Source organism: Pleurodeles waltl, chromosome 2_1 (genome assembly GCF_031143425.1).
Source record: "Pleurodeles waltl isolate 20211129_DDA chromosome 2_1, aPleWal1.hap1.20221129, whole genome shotgun sequence".
NCBI classification, from domain to species: domain Eukaryota; kingdom Metazoa; phylum Chordata; class Amphibia; order Caudata; family Salamandridae; genus Pleurodeles; species Pleurodeles waltl.
Window position 1 is genome coordinate 93,476,726 of NC_090438.1, and position 22,662 is coordinate 93,499,387.

The following is a 22,662-nucleotide window of genomic DNA, read 5'->3' on the forward strand; positions in this document are numbered from 1 at the left end:
ACCACATCTCCGCACACCTGAGACACCTGCATTGGCTCCCAGTCAGCAAAAGGATCACCTTCCGACTTCTCACCCACGCACACAAAGCCCTCCACAACAAGGGACCGGAATACCTCAACCGTCGCCTCAGCTTCTATGCCCCCACCCGTCTCCTCCGTTCCTCTGGCCTCGCGCTCGCTGCCGTCCCTCGCATCCGCCGCTCCACAGCGGGTGGGAGGTCCTTCTCCTTCCTGGCAGCCAAGACCTGGAACACCCTCCCCACCAACCTCAGGACCACCCAGGACCACTCCGCATTCCGGAGACTCCTCAAGACCTGGCTTTTCGAGCAGCAGTAACTCCCCCTTCCCCCTAGCGCCTTGAGACCCGCACGGGTGAGTAGCGCGCTTTATAAATGTTAATGATTTGATTTGATTTACCCCTCTGTGGCAGTGTCATGCTGCCTCACAGTCCTCGTGTGACGGGTGGTCCAGCTTACAAGAGGAGCGCTGTGGAATGATGCACCCCCACCAAAGAAGGCCTTACAGCTCGCACACGGTGCACAACAATGTCTTTGGTAAAGATATGCTGTCATAGATGTGCTACTTACATGAAAGGGCAGGAGGTGTGGAAAAGAGAAACGCATACACTATACCTACAGGATCTATTTATTGACTTGGATGCCTTTACCATTCAGTCATCCGACATGGTGTCTCCCAGTGCTGTGTGCACACAGTGTTTGCTGTAGCCAGCACACTGCAGGCAGGCTCTTGTTAGCAACTGGGGCCAGGGAGCACAGTTGGAGATCTTTTTTTAATCATGTTTTTATTTTTTAATAGCGCTAAACTAGTCGATTTATGAGCCTCTGAACACTAAAACCTCGAGGGCCTGGTAAGATTTAAAAAAACACCAAGATTGGTTCTATTTCATAAAAGGGGGAATATTGTTAGCCTCTCAGTGCTACATGTAGTGAGTACTACAGTTCACCTGTTGGACAAAAATCTCTGCCCCCAGCGTTGGCTCTATGAGTTCTAGATATTTGAGTTCTCGAATGCGTAATTCTTTCGATACACAAGTGTAATAGCTGTGTGTTTTCATATATCACTATGCGAATCAAAAGAGAATTTGCTGTTACTTTTCTTTTTCTCCATGAGGAAAAATATTTGCCTTTTGTACAGAAAAAACACTTACATTCATGAATTTAACTGACTATGTCCTCCGCCCTTGTTTTCACTCTGATAAGTTACCTCTTCCCTTGCCCTGGAGGAAATGTGAGGATGTTTTCCTAAAGTAAGAGTACTTGCACTCTGTGGAAAGCAAAAATATAGCCTCTGAACATCTCGACCATAAATATCTTCTCACAAATTTTTAATTACTTTCCATTTGAAAGTGCCCAGTCAATGCAAACTTCCAGTCATTTTCTTCAGGCTTTCCTTTCGACGTGTACTTTCCACTCAACAAGATGGCTGCTGTTGGCTGTTCGAGGGTTACAAACGTTGAAAAATTGAGAGAGAATTACCAAATACTATGTAAAAAGTCTCTTTTAACCACTTATTACCAGACACGCGTTCTGCTGCCTTGTGAAACGAGTTAGCATCCTTAAATCTATATCTGTGTCCAGCCCTCTTGATCTTACCGCTAATTCCTCCCCATCAGGCATTATTCCAAGTGGCTGGAAGGTGTGGTTGGTAAAGGGGTTTAAAAAAAAAAAGCTTTAAATCCTAAGATTGAAGCCAACTCCAGGCCTTTTGCCTGCATTTTTAAAACCGGGGTGAAGTCCTGGCCCAAAATTTTACATTATCCGATGCACGTCACAAGTTGCATTAGCATCCAGTACCCGGAAGGATTAAGTACAAGGCTGTATTAATCACACCAAATCCAGATTTCAGAAATCTATTCTCTCAAGACTGTATCCAAAGTGCTCCCATTCTCTCAGTTCCACACTTCAGAAGGTCTGGGGCGGCACTGAGGGGGACACTCCTTCTCAGTTATGGCCTCCCATAGAATGCCCTTCCTTTTACCTTGCATAGGATTGAAGGTCACCATATATTTAGATGATCTCGTAAAACTCATCTGTTCTATTAAAGCCACTGTCATTTTGGCAAATTGAGTTGGTCTTCGAGCCAAGATGCACCTGGGCGAGTGCTGTGCTTTATAAGTGACAACTTCACTCATGGAGGAACTGAAGGTCTGGTAATGCTTCCTCTTGAAGCTGACCACATTTTTCAAAACCTGAGACAGAAGGGGCAGCGTCTTAGTGTTGCATTTGTTAACTGAGTCTGCCCTCTTTCTCTTTCATGATAGATGTAACCTAACCTGGGCTAGCGAGGGGCCAGCCTAGGTCCTCTCATCACTTACTGTCCTTTATCGTGGGCTAGGGCAGGAGCAGCATCTCATAGCTGAATGTCCTGCAGCTTAGCAATGAGATGACAAACTGGTTTCTCCATAACTTTAGACACAGAGCACTTTGTGATTTGATGACACAAAGCTGGTCTCCCATAGCTTGACTACCCCATAACATAGGCTAGGAAAGGACCAGCTTGCCATAGGCTAGGGAAGGATGAGCTTGGGTCTTCTCATCAGCAACCGCCTCGAATACTTAGGCAAGGAAAGGACCAGTGTAGAAATAAGACTTGACGAGGTACGTTTGCCAAAATGTTTTGCAAAATGGAGAAACTCCAATCTGCTGAGCAGTCCAGAGTGGTCTGCCCAGCAACTGTTTGCAGCTTCTCTTCACATAAACATTCTACATATTTTAACTGGAGCATACCACCACTAAGACTTGAGGGCCCCTTGAGGTGAAACCATTTAGATAAAAACATCCTAACTACACCACAACCAGCTTGGGTCATCTTGATGCTGAGTGGCCCACATCATAGACTGGAGGGACCAGCCTAGGTCATCCCATCACTGATTGACTCATATCACAAGCTATGGAGCGACCAGCTTAGGCCACCTCATCGCTGACTACTCCTTATATGCCTTTAAGTTAACCAATAGCTTTGGTAAATACAACTAAAGCAAAATATATTAGTCCAACTCAGCTTCGTGATGACAACTTTGATTGGTGCTTTGGCTATGGTTTAGCACGGTAGCTGCCATTTCTGATGCACGCTCACGTGTATTCCCTTCGCCTCAGTTTTCCACCCTCGATACCTTGTCAAATTCATCTTCATTCCTCAGTAACAATGTGGTTCATGCCTTGCACAGATTTGAAGTCCTGCAATATACGAAAATTGAGTCTCCGATCACCTTCGAGAACTCTCACCTGGGGCCCTATAGATGAAACGATCACATGATGTTGGTTAGTAAAGGGAATAGGATTTTGAGGGGTTCGTTCCTACGTTTGTCACATGTCAGGAGCTCAGAGGAGACAACACACTGTTCACTATTGAAAACCGACCCCTGGGTATAGTGTAGGTGTGTCTGTCTGCCCTACCAGTCTATTCTTTTCCAAGGGCTTGAAAACTACATTTAGTCTTGTGAAAATAAAGATGTCGATCCCAAAAATAGGTTTAAAAAAACAGCGCAACGTTTCTTTTCCCTGTGCCATCCTTTTTTTCGTGCAAGAAAGCAAACAAACGAATGCACTTCTACTTGCAAAGTCCATGTGAAATGCCACAGAAGTAAAGCAACTCTGTATAATGCGTGAAGTATATTCTCAGCGGTAGGACCCTATGTATTGACTCATGTCTTCAGCCCATACCCCTGTGCCATCTGTTATTAGAATAGAGGCCGTGCCATCTGCCCATTAAATCGCCCCGTGCCATCTGTTGATGCAGGCACCCCTCGTTTCTTCAAGCATGGAGAGTCTCCGGCGTTAGCTCGTACATGTACTGAATTCTGCATGAGTTCCATGCTGATTATTTGCAGTAACTGGGTGTGCGCAGTAAGAAGTGCTTTTTCAGTTCCCTTTCTAATATAAACCCTACTTCTATAATCCCTGTTGGAATTTGAGGCCGAGAATTCACTGAGTACTTAAGGGCAACTTCAGCTCGACTTCCTTTTAATGGTTGTAGAACAGCAAAACCTGCGAATGAACAGATTCGTGTGTGTGTGGATTACCACATATATGACTTAATTACTTCAACAATTCCATAAAGGAGAGCTAGTTGCATTCCTATACTTGAGCAAGTTGTGTGAGCGGAGAAATTTAAAAATGATCTAGTGAGAAATGTGTTCTTCTCCAGTATTGTCTTAACTATATGTTTTTCATTGTGTAACCCTCTGCTCATCTCTTTCTGTTTCGGCTCCTTTTTCAAGAAGAGAAGTTGACTTTCCATTTGCTTCAGTACAAGCTGCTGGATCATTCTGCATTTCTTTTTGTTTAGCAATTCTTTATTGAATATACAGGATATCCGTACCAAAGCAAATGTCGTTACAGAAGGTATCCATGACGGAGACAATAACTCAGAAGAAATCAGTAACTATTGTCAGTAAAATAAGAGAAGAGGGAAGGAATGGGAGGTGTAAGGGGGAGGGGTGAGGGGAAAGTCAGAAAACAACATGCACGGTAATGATAATACAAAGCCCCTCAGATAAAGAAATAAAATAGCAATAGAGCCTTGGCTATCCAAAGAAAAGACTAGGAGTGAATAGGAATCCCTAAGGATATATATTGCGGAAGTTGGACACAGTTCAGTCGCGGCAGATGAAAATGCTGGGAGCAGAGAAAAGAGGGAGGGGCATACGAGGGCAGAAAATTTGAGGTGTCCGGTCGGTCGGGGAGAGCCAATGGTACAGCACTATTGGGCATGTGGAGCGGGGACAATGTAGGGGTGCAGAAGGGCACACAAAGATACAGGTGAAACAAGTTAAGTCGGAAAAGAGAGCAAAACTGTCACCGGATTGGTAGGTGTGAGGGAGGAGGGAAGGTGGGGTATAGTGGAAAAAAAAGTAAAGAGAAGGGACAGGGAGGGGGCAGGTGGGCCACCAGAGGAGCCGCAACCCCAATGCAAGGTGGGAAAGCAGAGTGCCGTGCAGTGTACTCAGGTTGAAGGGCTGTCTCCTAGGAAGGGCGCCCTGATTTTGTTCGAAGAGTGCTGATTGGTCTTGCAGGTTGTAAATGACACGTTCATGGGCTGCAGTCTGTATCATTGCCACTGTCCATTCCTCAGGAGTCAGAGGAGTAGGGGGATCTCCAGTGACGTAGGATACAGATCTTCGCCATCGCAAGGGCTGCGTGTAGGAGGTGACGCTGTGGTCTCAGTTCAGGGGAGCCTCCAAAGTCATGGAGAAGAATAAGAGGGAGGGATAAAGGCGTCTGAAGTGCCCTGGAGGCCCCTAGCTTGTTCCCCACCTCCTCCCAAAGGGGCTGGATGGAGGGGCACTCACAAAGAACGTGTGCAGTGTCATAACGATTAGCTGCACACCTCGAGCCCGCCCTGTGGCGTTTCACTGGTGTCCAATGCCAGTGATATAGTGACTTAAGCAGGCAGAATTTCAGCCTTGCTTCCCACGCACCCTTACCCAGGGCCTCCATGAGATCCCACCAGTCCTACTCTATTGTCACCCAGAGTCGAGAGCACGATTTAGTATGTAGAATGTGGATGAGAGTTGTTGAAAAGAGGCAATTCATGAGGACACCATAGAGACTGGATGTCACTACCTTAAAGCATCCCCGGGTCGTAACGTAGGATACCACCAACTAGGACTAGAGGTTCTAGGGTTCTGCCCCAAGACAGTGGTGTAGGCAACGTTGTAGTTGTAGGTATCTCCATTTCTGCTGTGGCTGGAGGCCGAATTCCTCCTGCAAGCGCTCAAAGGACTTGAGTCCATCATCCGTTAGTTGATTGAGGCTGTGGAGTCTAGCCGTGCTCAATTTAGGCCAAGTGGGGCTCCTCCTCCGATGCACAGGCTATCATTACCACATGTGGGGGCCCGCATATGGAGTCGGGATGAACTCCAAGGAGACATTGCGCTTTGTTTCAAGCTATGTGCATGGCTCTGAGCATTGGGTTGGTGGGGTGGGATCTGGATAGGCTGTCATCTTTCTAGCGTTCTAAATAAATTTGTAGCTAGGTATCAACATTTTTTTTTTTATGCTTGTAAATACGACAACAAGATAGTAGCTTACTGGATCATGCTGTTGATCAATTATGAATCAAAACGTCACAAGTTTTTGTTGATCGTAAAAAGCAGATGACGAGGTATTGCATCTTACAGCTGCAATAGTCCTTTCGGACAAGTTCACGGCCCTCTGTACCAGTTTCATGCTAGTGTGGGTGTGTGAACATATATGCAGTTCGCGGATTGTGTGCATCCTTTACAATCTCCAGATCTGTTTCCACCTATTTTAGAAATGCTGTTTATTGTGTGATATCAACACAAAAGGATGATGGACGGAGTGCTGAACAATGCAACCATTCACCCCCAGTCACAGGATGCGTGTTTCTGGTCCAGGGAGGACCTGATTTGGCAGTTCGGGCTGGACTTTTCCCACAAGGAACAGGGTCCAGACTGATTTGCATATGGCTTGGTCCAAACTGGGGTGGCGTGGTGAACAAAAGAACAATGGATTAAACTGGGGGTGAGTGTTTGCATTGTTCAATACTCCGTCCATTGTCCTTTTGTGTTGCTAAAGTTGCCGTAAGTGGGAAGGGTATGTCCAGATGTGGGTCCCGTGCTCACTGTGCCACTGGATTCAAGCTAGCCTGGCTGATGAAGGGTGATACCCTGAAACCGGTCTCAGGATTTTGTTTCTGGTCCAGGGAGGACCTAGCCCGGCAGTTCAGGCTGGACTGTTCCCTTGAGGAACAGGGTCAAGACTGATTTGCATATGACTTGGTCCAAACTGGGGTGGCATGGTGACCAGAAGAACGATGTATTAAATCCAGATCTGTGACTGGGGGTGAGTGTTTGCATTGTTCAACACTCAGTCCATTATCCTTTTGTGTTGCCATTGTGTAATATCATCAGCGTTGTCCTTTAGGATGTAAAATGTAAGTTATCACTGAGTATTTATGATGCTCTCTGGCACCCTAGCAAACCCTCCACTGAAGCTATCTCACGATGGGTTTTATAGTGTCACACCATGACAAATTATACTTCTGTGTGCCCTGGAAATTACCAGATATTATGGCCGTGCACCATACTTCATTCAAATGTATGTTACATATTGCGTATCGCATGTAGTCATGAAAGTGGCCTCCACTCCGATGCACAGCACACATTCCTCCGCACCAGGGTGTCCATCATGTTTAGATCATGTGTGAGGACCACTACCGGTACGCTCTGTAGTTGTGATTTTTCTGTACCTTTCCCTTTATCAAGGAGGCATTGCAAACAAACTGCATGACTTTGCACAGTTTGCATCACTAAGATGCCCTACACATGGTCTAGAGCCTTTAGTGCATGCTTGAAACAATACCAGTGTACACAGAGCTCCGGATAATGCTTTACTTTGCAATTATTTTACGCCTTGCTTTTGTAAGTTGGGAATAAAAATATCACTAACTCCTGTCCCCTCACCCCACCGTAGGCAGTATTTTTTTTTTTTTATCACCATTGAAACGTTTGACCCCCCATCTGAATTGTACTTAAGTACTCTTGTCTGCTTCAAATAAATATTTCTGAAAATTTGATGCATATTCCTCTATAAGTGGCAACGTTATACCACTGTCAGATGTGTTCCTACCATAGCTGTCTAGGAGTTGCTAATACCACCCCTTGTTCGTGGGTCATGCTGTACTTATACCAGGCTAGGCTTGGTGTCTGCGAGACCTAAAAGAAAGTACAACGTGTGTCGCAGGCAAGTAATGATGGTTTTGAGTCAAACTCCTGAGTAGCCACCTGATACAGGTAAATTATGATGATGGGGAGTAGTAACAGTGTGTACGTACATGATACAGGCATGTTATGATGCTGAGTGTTTTGCACGTGTAACCACCTGATACAGGCAAGTTATCATACTGCTGAGTAGTAACCACATCACATGATTACAGGCACGTAATGATGGTACTGAGTTGTACGTACATGATAGTGGGAAAGTTCCAATGGTGCTGAGTAGCACCCACGAGTAGCTACATGATACAGGCTCGTGATGATGCTGCTGAGTGGGACTCGCATGTAATCACCTGGTTGTTACCGCCTGTGCCCGCTGCAGTGCAGGCACAGTGCGCCCCGTCTGCTGGCTGGCGGTAGCGGGCCATTGTTCTTTCTAATGCATACAGAAGTGGGTGTGTTACTGGACCAGTGCAGCAGGTACGACCTACCTTGGCACCTGCCCACTATTGTCTCTCCGGAAAGGCAACAGGGTCCCTGTACTCGGTTTGCAGCCACCACACTGGTAATATTGGTACAATCCACAACTACATTAGGTTTGGGGTGGAAAGTACAAGTGGGTGGATGCTTGGCTGCAGCAGCTTTCCTGAGTGTTCTTTGCAGTGTCCCCTGAATTAACCAGCCCTAGGCAAAAGTGAAAGGAAGCAATTTAGTAAAATACACATCTACCCAGGCAAATGTGAAAGGAAAACAATTGGTAAAATATACGTCTGTCCAGGCAAAAGTGAAAGGAAGAAATGTATTAAAATTTATATCCAAACAGCCATATGTTAAGATTGAATATGTTACATTAGACATCCATGCAGGCTAAAGTTAAGGGAAGCAGTTTATTACAAGATATATTCATATAGGCAACAGTAGGACATATCCTTTTGTTGCAGTATACATTCACGCGGGGAAGAGTTGTTTGCAGGAAACCGTACAAATCCCAGCACATGCTAGCATTGTATCTTCCAGCCACAGAGCACCAGAGCGGGGGAGTCGGTCTAGTCCCATGGTCCTGCTGGCTGCATTACTAGCCGCCACGCACAGACTCTGCTGTAACTGCTTCTCACTTCTGAAGCAGGGTGGTGCTGCTTCCCTTCAGTCCGTGAAAGTTAGATTTATTATGCAGCACCAACCGAGGTGGGGAAAATCAGTAAATGTGTCAAGCTATCTTCCAAAGATAGGGCACTGCCTGTCGCATCCCTGGCCATTTATTCAAACTGATGTTCATAGTTTTGTGCAGCGCTCCATTCCGCTTGGAATACCCCCTCTTCAGGAAATGACTTGGTCCTTTGTGTCCCAGGCGCACAGCCTGCTTGGAAGTAGGCCATAATCCTGTTAAACCTTCCCAGGATCAGCCCCTGAGAGCTAGCTGGGGCACCACTGTACTAACGAGGCAAGGAATGGGCTTATCGGATGGATGCAAAGACAGTGGAGAGCTGCACGAAGCAGCTGCAAGACCAGAACTGGGAAAGTGAAGGGGGATGAGCAGAGACCATCAACGTGATGGGGCGGAGGCTGAGTGTGTGTGTGTGTAAGGTTTGGGAGAGGGTGGTCAGATGGCAATGAGCCAAGTAGTGATTATTATATGAAATTATGTGATTGCCAAGTGCATAGTAGTGAAAAACTCAATGAAGAACCAGTGAGGTGCAGAGACCCCCCAACTATTATGAGTAGGGAAGAGTAGATGGTAATCGCAGAAGAGCATGGGAGTGAAGATGGATATTAGTCATCTTCCTGTCATTGTTGTCTTCAGCCACCCTCCCCAGAAGAAGTACACATGTTCGGCTTTTTTATCCCTTCATCGTTCAGCCCTTATATTCTACATTTCAGGCCCCCCGTCTCCCAAACCAACTGTTTGCATATGCCACACATCCTTCCCTTCCCCTCTGTAATTTAGTTTAAAACAAGCATTGTGCAAAGCCAATAGGTCGCGCCTATGCAAGAGATTTTGGCTCTGCCAATGTGTTTTTCCCATGCTGTAGACCAGCGTGACTGCTCTTCAGCATGGCTAAATCTTAGTGGCATTGAGGAGAGTGGCATGGAGTTGAGTTTCTTAGAGTGGATTGGCAGAGAGTGGGTTAGGGTGCCATTGAGGGGAGAGTTGTGGAGTAAAGTGGCAAAGAGGGAGTTGTGTAAAGGGTGGTACAGTGGAGTAGAATGTTTTAGAGTGGAGTGGCATAGTATCACAGAGTGGAGTGGAGTGGAGTGTTGTGCCGTAGAGTGGAGTATTCATGGTATGATAGCACACTGCCATTACAGACAACACATTTTCAATTGAAATGAGCTGTTACAATTTGCATTCAGTTTTACTAAGAAAACATTACAGCACACAAACAATATTGTGTGGAAATGACATCCCCTAAAATATGTAATTGTTTTGATCATATTAAAATATGTTACCACCACACTTCAAAATTACAACAAAAAAATTGCCTTATTAGTGCTTTCCTAATTCTGATATATTTTGAAATACTTACACAGTTAAGTTACAGACATTTAAATGTTGTGTGCTAGAAAAACAAACCCTTTGCCACCCCCCATTATCCAGTAAGAAAGCCACATATTTCCTCTCACTTTGAAGTCGGAGAAAGAAAAGTAAACACTGAGTTCCCTCAGAAGACAGTACGTGACTTTTAATCCACAGCAAATGGCATAAGATAAGAGCAAATTTAAATGCCTTTTTACAGAAAGCAAGCACTCATGGAAGAATACAAGCAAGTCAGAGAGCCAGTAAACAGGCTGTTTTCCACGAGAGGGACAAAGTCATGCTGGATAGCCTAAAACAAGCAAAGCAAGCAAATGAGTTAAAAACCACAACACCAATGTTAAGCAGTGTGTGGAATGCATTATCAAACCTTAGTTTCTTAATCCTCACCCTCTGGCCTACCCAAATTGCGTGCCACCTCTCCGAATATTGGTATATTTTCCCTTTTTTAGGGTCGAGCCGCTCTAGTATGCGATTGTGCATGCTTGTCGCTTGCAAGACGCTATAGTAGTTAGAAAAGGGCTCAGAGCCTCGTCCAGGTCACGTCAGTGTCTTTCATTGGTTTGTGGGCTTGCCTTTTTAAAAGCTGCTTGCTTTCGTTAGTGGAAGGCATGCATACGTCATGCCTTTTCTGGTGGTTAGCCCTCCTCGAGCGCAGCGACCAAGTACTGAAAACGTAAGAGGGTCGCTGTTTTCCATCCGGTTTGTGGACTACTTTTTCTCTTTTTTTAGCAGCGTGATCTCGCTGGGCAGAAGTCGAGCGCTTTGCATGACATCGACCCTGTTACATAGTTAATTGCACTTTTGCCAGTTACGTAGATAATTGCACTTTTGCTGATTAGGCTTCACTACAAGTAAATTGTAGCAGCGCGATCGCGCTCTTTTTTCCATTTAATAAGGCAGGAAAAGTCCAATTGGGAGTTTACAACTGCTAATATCTCTAACTCTGAGAAATGCGAGACCTGTTGCATTGCAAATGCTTGTTGTTTTTGGTAAGTTTTACCTTTTTTCTACATCTTTTCATTCTCACATACCGTATTCAAACTTTTATGACTATTTACCAAACACCGATTAGTTCCCTGCAGCATCTTGAACAGTGACTTCCCTACTCCCGTATTTGGTGTTTTCCCTATAAACCAAAACCCTGGTTTCGCAGCCAACTGGAGCAACTCTTTGACTAGCCTGTTAAAGCGCCTCACTTGGCAGTTAGCCTTGGTATGGTACGCACCTGCGAGAAGTGTTTTCTGCTGCCATCTTTCAAGAAGTCTTGCATCTTAGTTGACGTGAACTGTTGTCTGTTCTCAGATACAATCCCATTTGGAAGAGCTTCTTGGTAAAATGCATCTTAAGAAAAGCATTTACAATATCCGTGGTGACACTACCAACCCTGTGCACTTTGGGCCATTTAGGAAGAATAATCAATACAATTACAAAAAGATTATCTTTAGGGCAGTACCGAAAAAAGTCCCATTATATCTGTTGCCCATGTTCTCAGAAGACAATCCGGTTTGTTAACCAAGCTTGCTGTGACACTGCACAGCTTGACCGTCTGTTACTTTTTCTGCTTCTACAAAAATGTCTCACCTATTAGTCCAGATCGCATCAATAAAAGGCCAGCAGAAATATTCCCTGCTTCTTCTTTTATTGCCAGATGTCCCTCCTGGGACAATGCCAAAGTCTTTTTGCAACCTTTCCAAAGGTATGATCTTATTCCCTCTGAACATAATATTTCTGGTCAGCATCAACTCCTCTTTAACTTTTCCCTAAGCTCTGCAATCACCTATGAGATGCCTCTCTTCCGGTCACCCTCTGACCAAGTGCTCCTTCAAATCCCAAGTGACCATTTCTTAAACCCTCTTACTTCTGCGAAAACATACTTAAACGGCTACCTCACATTATACTCAGTCAACTTTTATACAGACCCTTCTAGCCCTAGTAGTATCCCCAATAACCCACCTGTCTCTCCAGTCTGTGTTCTCGGCACATTCTCCATCATGCAACAAAGGATTGAAAGCATAAGACAACAGTATGTGGTCCTTTCAGATACACGTGGAAGTGCCCATGTTCTTGCCCAGTCACTGAATATTTGTTCATGCTGGCTGCAGTGCTAAAGATTCATTCACAACTATCCATTCCTCATTCGTATCCTTCTCAAAACTGCTCCCAGATCACAACCACTAACTTCCAGAACAGCCATGTTGCTTTTCCCCACTACAAAGGGTGCAACAAGTCCCTCCTTTATCATTTCAAAACGATTTTCTGGTCCCTGTTCCCACAAAAAAAAAAAAAAAACTTTCATCAGCTGGCGAAGCAGCTTCATAAGCAATTTATTGTTCTCAATAAACTTTGAGGAAACGTCTGTAAATCCTAGAAATAAGTTGTACTTTTGTCTCTAGCCTGGGTGCAGACACAGTTGGTTTGACATGTTCGCCTTGGTCAAATTTCTCACTTCGAGACTTTGTGCCTTACTCTTTGCCAAACTTGGAATTTACTACTTCTGATAGTAAGGGTCTCCTTTTGTGATGTTGTCAATAAGTACCTCAAATTAATGCCATGCGCCACCTTATTTTGACAAAAGGTTGTCTCCGAAGGTTTTTTCTCCATTGATCCCCTAAAAGACTTTGCTCATCAGCCTTTGAAATATAACAACTGTACTGCCAGATCCACAAGGCATCATTTTATATTGCTGCATCGCCTTTGGCTTGATAAAGACCATAAGGTGTTTTAACTCGTGTGCCAATTTGATCTGGTTGCAAGCGGTATTCAGGTCAATTGAAAGAAATGCTGTAGTCCCTGAAACTATCAAGCATCTCTTATGCAGATTTGGTAATTGCACACTTTTGATGCAGACACCTTCATTCAAGCAGTGACACCTTAGAAAAAGTATTAAAACGCATAGTCAGAACATTTTAGGTATATCAACAGGAGAAAGCCAGGCTGAGCACTCAGTAGGTTCTAACATATCTTTATGTATGTACACTTAATCAGGGAGTGAGAGAAATTTTGGCCAACTTGCGTTCTCCCTGCAAGCAAGAGTGTCGTCTTTAAGGCCAGATCTGACAATTTTCTTATTTGTATTGCCCTTCTGTGATCTTGTGTTTGTCTGTCCAGTGATCAGTGGAATCAAGGGATGTATGATCTGACCCTGATCACAAGTGCTTGAGAGAAGAGTTCATAATGGATAACAATCTAACACCTGCCTCCTAATTTTATTTTCTTAGAAGTTTGACCACAAGGAAGTGCCCACTCCTTCTGTGCCAAAAAAAAAAAATTTGATACATTGGGTCACCAGCGGGTGCGCACATGATAGAATCCATCTGCTGTACATGTATATTGGCATGTATAGCCATGTGCAAACATGTATGTGTTCTGTGATTTACAAACTGTGCACAGTGTACACTATATATGTAATTCTACTTAGGAACCCACCTGAATGTGTGTGTTTTTTTTTTTTTTGCAGTGATCACTAACAGGTTATTTAAGTATGTAAGCATGTGTTAATCAAATGTATTTCGTACTCTGGATCTTCTTCAATTTTTACATGCTAAACAACTAATATTAGATCCTTATGCTTCTGCTTAAAAGTGCATGCTTTCCATAGTCTGAAGGATATAAACTGGGATTTGATAGACCAGTAGAAATCTGGGGACCAATTCAGGCTGGTTAGAACCGGCTGAAATATGTAGGCAACTACGATTACTGATTGGATGTATGAACCATTGGTTTCGAAACACACACTAAATTACTATTTTTAAACCAGGACATGGGTACCCTCTGAATAAAAGAAGACACCTTAAGAGCAGCGGTTCCCAACCTGTGCTGGGGACCCCGGGGGGTCGCGAAGACTCCTCAGGGAATCTGCAACTGCTTCAAAAAGTAAACAATATTAACAGATTAATAAAGTGTATATAAATAAAGTTGCTAAATGTACAATTGAACATTTTAAAATGTACGGTAAATGTCAAGGAACTTGAAATTAAATTGGTATCCTCAGATTGATTTGTGGGAGCAGTGCGGGCGCATCACACAGAATATAGTATGGACGATGTGTGGATTCAATTGAATTTAGAAAGGATCCAACCTTCATATTAACATGATTTTTTATTTATATTTGTTTGCAAACTAAATAAAATGTAATATCATTTGTGATGTGTTTGAATGCTTGTGCATTTTTTTTGTGTATTTTTTTTTGCGCTTCAAATCATTAATCATGTTTAGGCCTGGGGTCTCCGCTTCCAGCAATGACTCACTGTGGGGGTCCCTTGATTCCAATAATGATTCAGTGGGCGTCCCTGGGTTCCAATAATGATAAAATGGGGTCCAAGGAAGTCAAAAGGTTGGGAACCACTGCTTCAGAGCATACTCATAGTAGGTGTTAGCAGAAAATGAATCAATGCAGTTATTCAGAAGAAAAACTATATAACAATTTCCCAACTAGTGTTTGAACCCATGTGAGTGGTATTTACATGCCTTAATGAGGGGAAGGCACCTATGATGAAGCATGCTACCATTAAATGTGGGTGTGGAGTCTTCTCTTAATATTTAATCATATTTGTAAAGCAGTAGGTAAGTCTACCATTGCAGATTCTTCTGTTAGGAGTTCACGCACCCTTTTGTGTTTGTGTGTTTCTATGATATGTGTAGCACTCAGCTCACTTCCTTGAATTCCCTTCGCTATCTCCTTTCTCATGCGTAGCCTCGCAGCAATGGCATGTTTTAATATAATTTTGTGTTTGGGCCCTTAGAACATTTCCATGCTTATTTTAAGTATTTCCCGGAACTTGTTCTCCAAGTCAGTATATTAACTTTTTCATGTATTTCCTGCTACATATGTTAGTGGATTTGGCCTTGGGTCTTCTCTTGGTGTGGCCTCCCAAATGTTGCCTTGCCTATCACAGCAGGTTCTTCTCCCTTTAAGTTCCCAGTTGGATCAAATGTAATCATTCTTTACAATTGTGTGTCCTGAGTAAGCCCAGGATGTGTCTGTTTGGAACTTATCCCTCCATGGCCAAGGTTTGTCAAACAACTTTTTACCTTTTTATAGTGTACCATGCGCAATCATCTACGATGGTATCCACCCGTCCACTTTTAAATCACCACAAGGCAACCCTTCTTTCCCTTCTCAAATGATCCCCTTCCCTCAAACATAAGGCAAACCCATCTTCTACTTCCACGTCATAATTCATAATATCTCTACAACTTATTGTTTTTCCCACATCAAAACAGACTCTCACAAAATGTCTCTTCTCTTTTCAGCGAATTACAAATGTAATTCACGGGGTAGTTCTTTGCACTTTCTTAATGACTGAAACAGATCTGCAGCATCATTTATAATTCTCCGGTAGGATAAGACTTCCCTTATCCATGTTCTTTCTTTTTCTCTTGAGTACGGTAAGAATATTAACTTCACTACCCATTTCTTTCCAGACTTTCTGAACTTACTTCTCTGACAGCTCTGTGCTTCTAGCGGTACTAAATAGTCTTCTGAATGATTACATCCGATCCTCCCCATAGAGCTACTTATAACTTCTTTGAGTTTTCAGTAACATTTGATCACAAGGCACCTGTTGATGAATTAATGTGTTCAGTCGCAGGCTACAGCCAACCCACTTTGGTAGCAGCATACTCGGTATTTATCTCACTTTCCCTTCGACATATGAAATAAATTTAAAATATTTCTTGGACTGTGCCTTTCGCCCCACATTTTTCCTGTAATGTTTGATCACCAGCCTATTGTGAAAGCCTTCTAGGGGGTGATATATTTGTTTTAATTCTTTTAAAACAGCTGCACCCCAGCAGTGCTTCCCAGTAATTGGCTTTGTAGTATATCGACCTTCTTCTGACACCTTCACATATGCTTAAATTAGATTTAGCCAGTCTGCCACTCCATTGGAGGATCACCTGACTGACAAACACTGGAGGCCAAGGATTGCTTGACACACAATGTGCACACAAGAAAAGCTAGTAAATAGAATAGCACCTATAGCCCTTAGGTGGGTTTTATGTTGTGGCAGAAAGGAAAACGAGACAAGTCAAAGTAGTCAGCGTTGACACCAGAATATTATTCCATGCAGTGGTGGTCAGTCCTGCACTTTCAAAACACAGGAACTACTATTCTCTCCATCCCCGCAAAAATATTCCCTACTCTTAAACAGATGTCATAAAAACGTGAACTACACTTCAAGATGGCCGCCAGTGAGATGCAGGCGCCTTGTCCACTTTCAGATCTCAGAGAGAACACTGCACAAGACTCTTATTACACGCCTAACGTGTTGGGTGTCCACTCGCATGACAAGGTGTCGTATTTTTTCACTGATTTCTATCCTGCTCCGTGTGTTCCTGTGCTCAAGCTTTGGCAGAGTATTTCTGACCGTGCTGCAACGTGACCTGTTTCTCTGACGGCTACACATGCTCTGCGGGCGACCGATGCCGCAGGCCAAAGGAATGGTCTTCTCACCCTGCTGGATATCGCAACCTTAGTGCTATGAACACAACTAGCAATGACAGCGGCGTTTTTCAATGGTAATATCACATCTCTGTGGGTTAGCTGGTCACGTCGCTTCCCAGCTTCTGCTGGTCACCAGTTTTGCAGCTGGTCCCTAAAATTGCCACCAGAAACTCTTTTAAGGTCAACGTTTAAGTAAGATGAATGTGAACATTAAAAAGCATTGCAAAGACTACTTTTCCGTGACAGTCACCTACACACACAGTCTCCCATTGCACCTCACGATCTACCCTCCCCCTACACCTCTCAACCATTTGCAATTTGCATTTCCGGTTCTGACCCTAAGTATACAACTCACCCTCCCCCAACACACACACACGGTGTTTAAAAATGTGTACATTGTTATATTCATGTAGACGTGTAAACACAGCAGTTGTAAAAAAGAGCAGCTTTGGAAACCTGCAATTTAGCGTCCAGGGTATGTGAGGCCCAGGCCTCTTATCCCCGTTGTTCTCGCCTCCAGATATATTAGTGCCTGTGGCTTTGAGTTGCGTGTGGGTCCCCTAATATCTCGTATTTGCTTCGGTTTCTGATCCACTTGGGCATGGGTTGGTGGCCGCAAGGCAAAGAAACGGTGTCCGAATTTAGCCAGAAAATATATGAAAGCAAGTTGAAGCAGAGAGTTTATCCGTGTGTGATCCTGGAACCACCATAGCCTGGAGAGTGACTTTTCGTTTCTAATCCCACACGCGTTTAGATTTTCTTATCCAGGTGGCGTGTCGTGTACCTCTGTGCCAGTTAAACAAGTCTTACGCAGTGCAGTATTGTTTCGTCTAGTCTTCAAAATGTGGTTGATGGTACTAAACATTTACAAGAGACATGGAGATTAGAATCTTACTGCTGCTAATGTGCAGATATTTTCCGCAAACAGAACTGTTAAATGCGCCCATGTCGAAGATTTGTAAGACTTGTATCTTGAGGCTAGCATTAAATTTTTTTTTTGTCACTTTTTTTCTTCAGAGCCGTAGTGATGATGCCATCTGCACAGATTGAAGAGGAATCTAATCCCAGATCTGCAGTTCGCGTTGCCAGCTAACCACACCTGCATCTTCGTCTGTTGCCATGGAAACGTGCTGCAGCAATGATGGCAGACAGGCGACAATTGAAACAAAGCCCATGTGCTGTGAAGTCCCCGGGAGCCAGGCTCAAGAGAGTGACGCAGCAGGTCTGCCCGTGCAGCAAGCCGAGGTCCCACCTGAACAGCCGCTTCCAGGAAAGCAGAAGAAAACGTCGTTCAAGTTTTTTGGGGTGCGCAAAAGTATTTGCACGCTTCCAAACTTCTTCAGTGGTAGGACTAAGAACCCTGGAAAGGGAGCCTCGAAGAAGAGCCTGTGTAAGAGCAAGACCCATGACGGCATCAGTGACGTCAGCTACGCCCAGTCGAAAAGAGGGCCTTTGGAGACTATTTCCAATGGAGAGAAAGCTTCGAATCCGCACGAGCATCACGGCGCTAAGACACTCCCAAGCTCCCAAAGTGCTCACTTGGGAATCCAGGCTGCTGCCAGCCTTGACTTAAGCCACCCAAGAGCCTCGTCATGGACCAGCACAGAGGGTCTGGACTCCAAACAGAAAGAAGAGAAGACGTTGTCTTTACCCAAAGCCAAGAAAGGCCTAAAAGGACTCTTCAGTGGGATGCGTCGACACAAAAAGAGCAAGGCCCATCATCCCGACAAAGACCGGCTTGAACTGAATGTGTTGCCAGTAGGCGTAAATGAGGCAAACAAAAAGCCGAGGACCGACCCAGCTGCTCACCAGGACATAAATGCTCCTAATGCTAAGGAGAAAGGCCAAATTGCAGCGTTTATAGAAAGTCCAAGCAAAAAAAATATTTTGAACAAAATAAAGAAACCCTCGGACATTGATGATGTTGCTAAAGCATTAGAATTAAACGTCGGTGCAGAAGCGTGCTTAGCAACTAAGCACACTGAAGAAAACGTGACAGCAAACAATAGTAACAATGTAAACCTGGATGCAGTCACTGCTTGTGCCAAATCTGATGATGGTAGCATTCCAGAAACTAACTCTGCGGACCTGGATAATGAACCAGTATCCACACACTCTGCAGAACACATCAGTCTCTTATTTGATGATGTTTCGTCTCTCAAAAGTTTTGATTCCTTGACTGGTTGTGGAGACATCATAGCCGACCAAGATATTGACAGCATTGCCGACAGCACAGTTTCAGTAGAGCGGAGTCGAGAACTGACTAAAAGGAGCTCTTGCCTTGTAACCTATCAAGGAGGCGGCGAAGAAATGGCAACTCCAGATGAGCTGGGAGACGAATACCTGCAGCGTTTGTGGGAAAAGGCTGTTGAAGGGGACGTGAGCCGTGACGTGAGGCCTAACGAAAGTTATTTGAAGGTACAGGATGTTTTGGACCCTGCACCTTCTCTTCAGATGGAGATTACTCACCTCAGTGTTGAAGCGGGTGTCGTGGACTCCGCAGATCTAACACCGCAGAGTGACCACCAAGGTTCTGCACCCAATAGCGATGAAGGTTATTATGATTCCAACACCCCAGGGCCGGATGAGGACACAGGAGACAGCCTCAGCCATGACTTCAAGAAGGACCGTCTTCCCAGAGACAGCTACAGCGGGGATGCACTTTATGAATTTTATGAGGCAGATGATAGCCTCATGAGTCCCCCTCTTGGAGGAAAATCCTTGTTTAAAAATGAGGCATATTGTCCAGAGCTTTTTGACCATTTTCTAGACAGTAGCTTTCCAAGTGATCTAAATGTGATGCAAATTATTGGACAGCAAATGGGTACAATGGAAACAGAGGAAGAAAGATTAGCTGCAATTCAAAAGCAGATCCTGCTGTGGGATCGGAACAAGGCGCCCATTTTTAAGAAAAATGAATATGCAAATCAAGGACACTCTACCAAACAAAATGCTGAATGTAAAAATAGAACAGCTGCCTTACTTGGCAGAAAACAAAGGTGCCTTAATAGCGAGCAGGTGGTCTCTCAAAATTCAAGCCGGACTAGTGTTAATGATGCCTTTTCAGATTCTGGAATTGAGCATCCAACCTGGAGAGACTTTCAAGAGATATCCTTGCCTTCTTTGAGTAGGTTCTATAGTGAAAACTCTGACCAAAGAACGCTGTCTAATGGCCACGTGCAAATAAAGAAAAGTAGCTGTAACTTTGATTTGGATGCTGATGATGTGGTATTGGGCACCAGTGGCCATAATGGTTCAGAGATGCTTCTGAATATCCGAAAAGCCGACCCAGCAAGCGGCTTGTCAAAAGAACCTAAAGATGGTATGTTTGACACAAGCCCAAACAACATTTTGGACTGTGAGCAGGCAGTGAGCTTTACTCAAGCTCTAGTGGACTTCACCAGCAATGGTACATTGTTCTCTAGTCTCTCGGAAAGCCTGGGGAGTTCGGATTCTGGTTCCTCTTTTACTCAGAATCTCACTTCTCTTCCAACGATGGTCAACTTTGACATTGTTGATGTTGAAAATGAAGGTGAAGGTGAATTTGATCAGCAGATTGAAATTAGCGCAGAGGAAGAGATCAATGCATCATTTGAAGACTTTGAGAGCAACTTTGTGCAGAAAGAATCCTTTGCTGAATGTGACGAGCAAATGTTTCACATGGGCACCCAAAGCACCCTTCAAACCTGCGACTGGGGCGTGTCCAGTCTTCCCCGTCATCTCAGCCTCTATAGACTTGGCTCTTCGATGCCAGCGCCTTTGTCTCATAACCGGCGAAGTCGGTCACTTGACACGGAAAGCTTGGAATTCGAGCTTGCCAACTTGCGCCTGTCAAGAAATGGCCTTAGGTCGTGTGAACTTCCAGTAAAAAAGGTTGTCAAAAAAGTTGTTCTGACTTCCTCTGAGTTCAGTAGCAGCAGGGAAAGGGCCCCACCGTTTTATGCAGAAGGTGGAGAAGCAGCTGCCAAGTGGCTGAGGTCACTACACTACAATGATGATCTTTCTCCAGAGGCTGAAGAGAGATGGGATACGGTTGAAAATGGTGGCGCTTCTGTTTGGAGTAGTGACTCGCATACATCTGTGCCATGTGAAAGCGATCCGCAGAGGCTGGACAGAAGGGTTTTTCAGGGAAGGCCGGAGAACAGAGCGGCTAGTAACCAGAGCCCTAGACAGATGGTGAGGCCATCCAATTTACCTCTCTTGAGAAATGGCAGGCAGTCCCCCGAGGTTTCTAGCTCTTACCAGCAATATGCAGGTCAGATTCAAAAGAAGCTTGACCTTGGGTTGCATTGGGAGGGGCAAAAAGGAGATGCTCCTCGGTTTTGCTTCCCTCAGTCTTCTGACAATGTAACAAAATGTAAACCTATAGGCATCACCCAAGGAACGCCTCAGTTTAACCCAAATGACACTGAAACCTTAAAACACTCTGCAAATTTCGCTGAGCGCTACGAAAGCCCTCAAAAAGTGCTGCAGAAAGGCAGAATAGAGCAAGTTAAACCTATGCCTGCTTGCTGGACCGATGACTGCAGCGATTACCACACCAACCAAATGCTTTCTTTTACTTTTGGCAGCGCAGAAGGAGTCTAGCAGACCTTGCTTTCGGCAGCAAAAACAATGTTCCTAGCAATGTAGGAAAATGTGTCTAAATAGATTTATTTTGCCTTTCCTGTAGTGCGCTTAGCCATAATGTATGGGGATTGTAATTTTTTTTTATATTGCAGGTATACATGTAAACACTCAGTCGAAGCGGCACTAGCGGTGTAGGCTTCCACAAGTAGCGCGAGCACTACAGCGTAGCTACCCGCACCGCCACGTGCAAGGCTCGCGGGTGCACAGGTATCCAGGTGATGGGTCATGCTGGTCTTTTATATACTGCCAAGTTACGCCAGTCAAACATGATCACATCTAGAACGCCCCTGGGTCGCCCTGGTTCTGCTGCACTTGAAAGTTGATGTACGCGTTAAGCTATTTCAGCTGATAGCTGTAGATACATTGTAGCAGGTCGAGTCAATTTTCTTTGGAAGGAAGTTTCATTATTTTCGTATGAGCAAGGTATTCTTTTATTTAGAATACTGGAGGTTGATAAGCAGCCTAAATTAGGCTCTGTAGTTGAATGTTTTTTTAAATTGTATATTTTGTTTTTCTTTCTTTTGGCCAATTGAATGCAGCTAAGTAAGAAGAGGTGGCCCTACCACTGAAGCATAAAACACTAGAGCACATGAAGTGGTGTGCATAACTTTTCACTGTTCTTCTTTTCACTGTTCTTCTTTTCACTGTTCTTCTTTTCACTGTTCTTCTTTTCACTGTTTTATACCAATCACCAAAGACAACGGTGTCACTTGATTTTTTTTTTTTTTTTGTATTTTATTTTATTAAAGTATGTAGTGTACATGGAGATTTTTGCAGGAACACAATATTGTAACAATGCCACAATACATATCGAGGTGACCGCGTACGCCTTTGTAACTGTGTACATTTTGGTGCTGAATGGAAGGAATTGTTTGTCAATAAATTTTTTTTTTTCCATAACTTTGATTGCGAGTATGTGCTCTTCAGAGACAGCCCTCCTTTTAAGACAGGCCCACAGACCTTTGTTGTTGTTTTCTTGAGATTCTCGTCAAATGCTGAAATGGGACTGGATTAGTTACTTGTGCAGAACGCAGGAGTATGGACCTGTTTGCCGGCAGCTCAACCACTGGACAGTTTGTACACGGTTACCCATTCACTGTCATGAAAAGGTTGAGTGCTTAGGGGCAAAGATGCCAATTTGCTTACCAGTAAATGCCTTTGCACTACCAGTGACCTGGAGCCAGTGTCATTCTCATGCACCGTGACCAAGGTAAAATCTAAAAGGAATCTGTTTATGAGAAAGTATTTTTGCTCAGTTAAGTTTATTACATTCCTGGAGTGTATGTTTTGTAACAGAGAAAATGTTCGTGGTAGGCGACAGATTTTTTTACCATCACTTATTTGAAAAGCAGTT

At 44.1% G+C, this 22,662-nt stretch overlaps 1 protein-coding gene across 4 annotated transcripts in view; it reads left to right on the forward strand.

Moving 5' to 3' along the window:
• AMER1 (APC membrane recruitment protein 1) overlaps positions 1-22,208 on the forward strand; it is a 47,455-nt gene extending 25,247 nt beyond the window's left edge. For 3 of the 4 annotated variants that reach the window (XM_069210570.1, XM_069210587.1, XM_069210598.1), the window contains exon 2: positions 17,697-22,208. In XM_069210570.1, the coding sequence (XP_069066671.1) occupies positions 17,799-21,266 (3,468 nt within the window). In that variant the 5' untranslated portion in view covers positions 17,697-17,798 and the 3' untranslated portion in view covers positions 21,267-22,208. Of the gene's footprint in view, positions 1-13,991; positions 14,108-17,696 lie in introns of all 4 variants that reach the window. The other variant, XM_069210578.1, reaches the window with a different exon arrangement.
• Positions 22,209-22,662: the final 454 nt, after the last annotated feature.